The sequence below is a fragment of the Apaloderma vittatum genome, unplaced genomic scaffold, assembly GCF_000703405.1.
Source record: "Apaloderma vittatum isolate BGI_N311 unplaced genomic scaffold, ASM70340v1 scaffold45063, whole genome shotgun sequence".
In the NCBI taxonomy this organism is placed as follows: Eukaryota; Metazoa; Chordata; class Aves; order Trogoniformes; family Trogonidae; genus Apaloderma; species Apaloderma vittatum.
Window position 1 is genome coordinate 7,766 of NW_009708287.1, and position 5,290 is coordinate 13,055.

Genomic DNA, 5,290 nt, shown 5'->3' on the forward strand with positions numbered 1-5,290 from the left:
AGTGTCTTTCTATTGCCCTGCCAACACCCCCATGGCCGCTGGACATTCAAGGACTTTCGAAGACTGGACTGTAGCTGGAACACAACTTGGGAATGTGCCGTCGCGTCGCCATTCAGTGCTGCTCTGTCCTTTTTCGGTTCAGATAGGGGACTCTCTCTCCCCAAACCCACTACAACCTCTGCCAGCTGCAGGAGATCTCCAGGCATTCCACAGCAACCACAAGTTTGGCACAGAAAACCCCAGACATGAAACACTCAAGGCAAGTGAGCCACGGCTTTACACTTAAGCAGAGAACACACAACTGAGAAAAGCTCACAGGAAGGGCATGACGACAACCATGCGTATGAGTTGATGCGATAGCAGCTGGGCCTCGTGGTTAACATCTCTTTCCTGTCTCCTCCCTCCCCCTTGTTTCTGTTACTGTATTGGGGCTCCGGTGATTTGAAGCCTCTTGGGTTAAGGTGAAATTACAGCATCGAGGGTGGCACTTTTGGAGCAAGTTGGCACAAAATGGAAGGTAACGCTGTCGGCTCCATCGCTCGCAGTGTATTGGGTAACAGGACATCTCTTCAAGGCTCAGGGGCCACCGGAGGAAAAGTCAAGAAGGTTGAGGGCTCTCATGGCCCCTGCTGGGTTATGTGGCTCTTGTTTCGAGGGACAGGGTCCTCGTAACTGCTGGCGCAAGGTGGCGTGGAGGCTTCCAAGGGTAAGCCCTGCTGTTGGTATCCGTAGTTGACGTTGCCACAGGGGAAGTGGCGGAGCCTAAAGAGAGGCACTTCTTTAACGCTTGCTGTTAGGGAAGATGGCTCTAATAGCAGGGAGGAGCCTGGCAGCCTGCCAGTCACAATGTTGGGCCCCACAGTACAGTTTCCTTCCTGTCCCAAATTCTCCCTCTCCGGCATCTCCTTCTCCAGCAGAGAACTGCCTTTGCTGGCCTGCTGCTTCTCGGCAAACCAGGAACCGTAGGTTGGATTCCAGAGGTTGGTGGGCTTGTTTCTGGAGCCCCGGCTTCTGTGCAGCTCAGAGGGGGGATTGGACTGGGCATAGGCCATGTTGATATGGTACAGTTTCCTTCCTGTCCCAAATTCTCCCTCTCGGGCATCTCCTTCTCCAGCAGAGAACTGCCTTTGCTGGCCTGCTGCTTCTCGGCAAACCAGGAACCGTAGGTTGGATTCCAGAGGTTGGTGGGCTTGTTTCTGGAGCCCCGGCTTCTGTGCAGCTCAGAGGGGGGATTGGACTGGGCATAGGCCATGTTGATATGTCCCCCCGTGGAGGCTGACTGCACCCTTCCTGGCACTGGTGGTTCCAAGGCTCCCACTTTCCCCAGAGATTTTCCAGCAGTGATGGCTGATGGCAGGGGTGGTGGAGATGGCAGAGTTTGCTTGTCATCCTTTCTGTCTTGGTGTGTGGAGACCAAGAGAGGAGGAATTCCTTCTGGATCATCAGGACGCATCGCTGCTTTCTCCTCCTCCTCAGCTGTTGGGCCATATTCTATCGGCAAAGCAGTGTTGATGACATCTGGATCCTGCCAGGGAAAACAATTAGAATTTCTCACAGTCTGCTACTATCGTGCATTCTCGGACTCAATTAAAAACCCTGACACATCTGACAGCTGTCAAGCTATGATCACAGAGCACCATTCCCACCACCCAGAGCCCACACTCCATGAGTAGAGGATGCTGACAAAACGCAGCTAGCCATGAGATGTTGATGGGATACCCTTAAAACCGAACTCTTTAAAAAAAATCAACCCTAAAATTCAGCACAGAACAGCAGAGGCACGAAAACAATGAAAAACATTTTTTATGTCCAGTGAAATTTCCTGTGGGATTTTTTTTTGGAATCTATATCATCTTGAAGTTCATAACATTCTCAGATAATATTGAGAAAGTTTCAGCCACAAAAGTATTGCCTCCGCACAGCAAGAGAGGAATGGGAATGCAGAGAGAAGGCAATACTGGCAGACCCCTTGAAGCCCAAATCCATAGGGACTGCGGTTCTGAGCTATTTAAGCCGTTTTGAAAATTAAACTGAGAGAAAATGCGGTGAACTGGGCAACCTTTAATTCTTGCTAGACACCATGCCAAGCTACAGGTAGCACAAAACAATGCCTCCCGATCCCAGGATCCAAACACACACATGAAAAACAGACCAAGCCTCCTCAATAGTGAAGGAAAGCAAGTAACTATGTGATGCCCCGCAAGAAGTCTGTGCAGATGCAGGCAGCAAAACATTTTCCAAACTGCTTCACTCCTCCACCGGCCTTCTCCAGTGCGGACAGACTCAGAAAACTGCTGACACCTGCAGAAGCCACCCGCAAAGGGTGCTCTGATCCAGGACTATTCCTGCCCAGCGCTGGCCGTGTCTTAAGGGTGAACACTGGGATCGAGTGGCTGATGTGAAGGACGTACAAGTGCTGGCCTATCTTAGCTCATTTCCTTGTTGGTCTTGGTGGCTTTATAAGCAGAAGCAGAGCTACAGGTCTGCTATTTGTAAAGCGGAGTAAGCTTGTGTCAGCTTGTGCCTTTCAGCAGTGAAAGACAAGAAGGATCAACCACATGATGAGGTAAATATCCCAGGCTGACATCAGTCTCCCTGGACTGGTGACTGCAGTAATGCAATGCTGCCTTCTCATCTCCTGTTTTGGCTTGCCTAGACTGCTCCTCAAGGAGAATCCTCTCCACCCATCCCATCTGAGATTAATGAATGCCAATACCTGAGTGCAGTACTCAATCCTCTCCAGGATTATGGCAAAATTTGGCCGGTCTTCAGGCTGGTGCTGCCAACATTGGGTCATTATGCGATAACTGAAAGAGCAGAACAGGAGATGCTCATGAATGGCAGATCCTGTTGGTACATGACAGCTAGTCACTGCAGCTTAACATAAGCGCACATCGCCACTCTGACTTCTAATAAATAAAAGTGCTCTGCCAACACTGGAGTCAGGCAACTGATGTACTGGTAACCAGTGAAATGTGGCCACCGGTGGGATTAAATCCACAGCACATCAGAGAAATAACTCACCCACCTGAAATCCCTTGGACATTTCACTAAAGGTAGGCAGGGCTACAGCTAACAGAGCTTTTTTCCCTACCTGTGAAGAGCACTTGCAGTTTAACAGCTAAGCTAAGACACAAAATATTGCACCATCTTTGACCAAACAAGCAGTGGCCAGTACTTCTCAAAGGGACCTTGAATTATCCCCCAAAACAGACAGAAAAATTAAATAGTAGAAAAGTCACTGGCACTCAAATCCACTAAAGCTGGCCAGTCATTGTATGATCAATCTTAAAAGTCAGTAACCAGAGAAGAGCATTTGAAAGAGAAACTTATTTACATGCATGCATCAAAGTTAAAATATCATACACAGGGCCAGGGCAGTTTTTAGGTGGATCCATCCTTCCTCCATTGGTCACAAACTCCAGAACCTCCTGGTTACTTTTGCTAGGGTAGGGCATGTATCCCAGAGAGAATATCTCCCACAGCAGTACGCCAAAGGACCTGAATACAGAAGTGAAGGAAAACAAAGTGAAGGACATGGGAATGAGAGGCCGTACCCTTTGGCACTGTACCATCAGCATTGCTCTTTGCGGTCTGTGCTCAGGCAGCTTGTGCAGGGTTCAAACATAAATAAGCTGCACTGCTGTAATGGTGGGCTTTGAATCATTTAATGAATACTAGCAGCTGGCTGTTAAGTGACTGAAGTCTGTGATATCAATAGGTAAATATAGTTGCTTCGCCCTTGTACTCAGCAGCGTTCAACTAGATGTAACAAATGCGAAAGCCAGGTTACGCTTTTCTGAGACACCGGTTGCTGCCTCAGACAGGACTGAGTGGAGCAATGGCTTGATGACTTATGACAAACTCTACCTCTTGAATAAGCTACCCTGAATGAAATAAGTGCCAGTGAATCCCTACTGAATCTCACAACCCCCAGCTCAGAGTACAATAAAAACACTCCCGAGCTACCACGACAGCCCTGGGCCTGTGTGGTGTGGACTGCAGAGCCCTGGGAGCAATGGCTGGGACCAGACCTTCTCCAAAGCATTCACCGGGTCAGCCGCCTGGAAATCACCACCTTGTTGATTACAATTGCAAAGAGCTACACGCAGCAGTGGGAAACTCTTTCGCTTGGTGCCAAACCAGGCAGCAGCTCAGCTGTACGAGAGAGTTTACCTCCACCCCTCTGCTGGGGCTTGCTCAGAAGCCATGTCCCCACCACCAGCTCGACACGTATCCTGAGCTCTTGCCTCCTGCTCCACCCATTTCCCTTCACCTCCTCTGGCCACCAGCAGCTCAAGAGCTTACAGTGCTGCTGCAGGCCAGAAGAAAGATGAAAGCCACTGTCCGTGATGCCCTTCTCCCCGACTGGCAGGATGGATCCTGTCCGCAGGCTCCTGTGCTGTTCTCCTCACTGTTGGACTTACGCTTTCCTCCCTGTAGCAGCAAAGCAGCATCTGCCTCAACCTCCCTGCCCGCTCACCTCCCCAGCAGCACCTGCCTTTTTACAGGTCTGATCTCCCTGTTCCTTTGTCTCCTCCAAAATTACTGCCTCTGAAAGACCCAGCTTGTCTTTGTTGTGAAGGAGAAATGAACAAGAATGTGTGGAGTTTTTTACAAAATATTCACAATTTACAAAAGGAGTTACAACACAGACAGACAGACCAGACAAGAAAAGGAAAGGAAGCGCACCACGTGTCTGTTTTTGATGTAAATATCCCTTCCATGAAAGCCTCAGGAGGCATCCATTTGACGGGCAACATTGCACAACCCCCCTTCCGATAGTAGCTGGCTCTGCAAAGAACAAATGAAACAAAGAGTCAGCCAAGAATTCAGAAAAAGCCATTAATTCATGATTTTTATAATTACAAATACTGAATTTATGAGCCAGAGAGACTAATTGTGGTGAAATAGCATGGCAGAGAAAATGCTGAAGAGACCTGTTTCTTCTCAGAAAAATAGTGGAAATGGGCAGACCATGGAAGGGCTGCTATGATCTATCTTGCTTTAGGCCCAGTCCAGTGAACCCAAGTTATCCCTACCTGCATGCACACTCGCAGTGAATTACTTGGTAAACTGCTGCTGGCTAAGCCATGCTTCTGCACTTTTCAGCCACAGCAAGATCTCTGTCTCAACTCACCCCACAGGTAGTCACCTGGAGCATCCCCACCGAAAATAAACAAAGCCTGTCCCATATGTACCGAGGCTACAGCATGGCAAGTGAAATCCAAAACTCCTTATAAGAATGAGGAGCTTGATGAGGATCATAGAATCATAGAACAATTCAGGT

At 48.8% G+C, this 5,290-nt stretch overlaps 1 protein-coding gene across 1 annotated transcript; it reads right to left on the reverse strand.

Moving 5' to 3' along the window:
* Positions 1 to 617: 617 nt before the first annotated feature.
* On the reverse strand, positions 618 to 4,794 carry LOC104271728 (ALK tyrosine kinase receptor-like; the record flags this gene model as incomplete). Its single annotated transcript, XM_009866491.1, has 5 exons — positions 618 to 925; positions 1,123 to 1,525; positions 2,717 to 2,807; positions 3,367 to 3,501; positions 4,693 to 4,794. Coding segments are annotated over 5 exons (1,039 nt in total), but the record flags the coding sequence as incomplete, so codon positions are not given.
* Between the last annotated feature and the right edge of the window lie 496 nt (positions 4,795 to 5,290).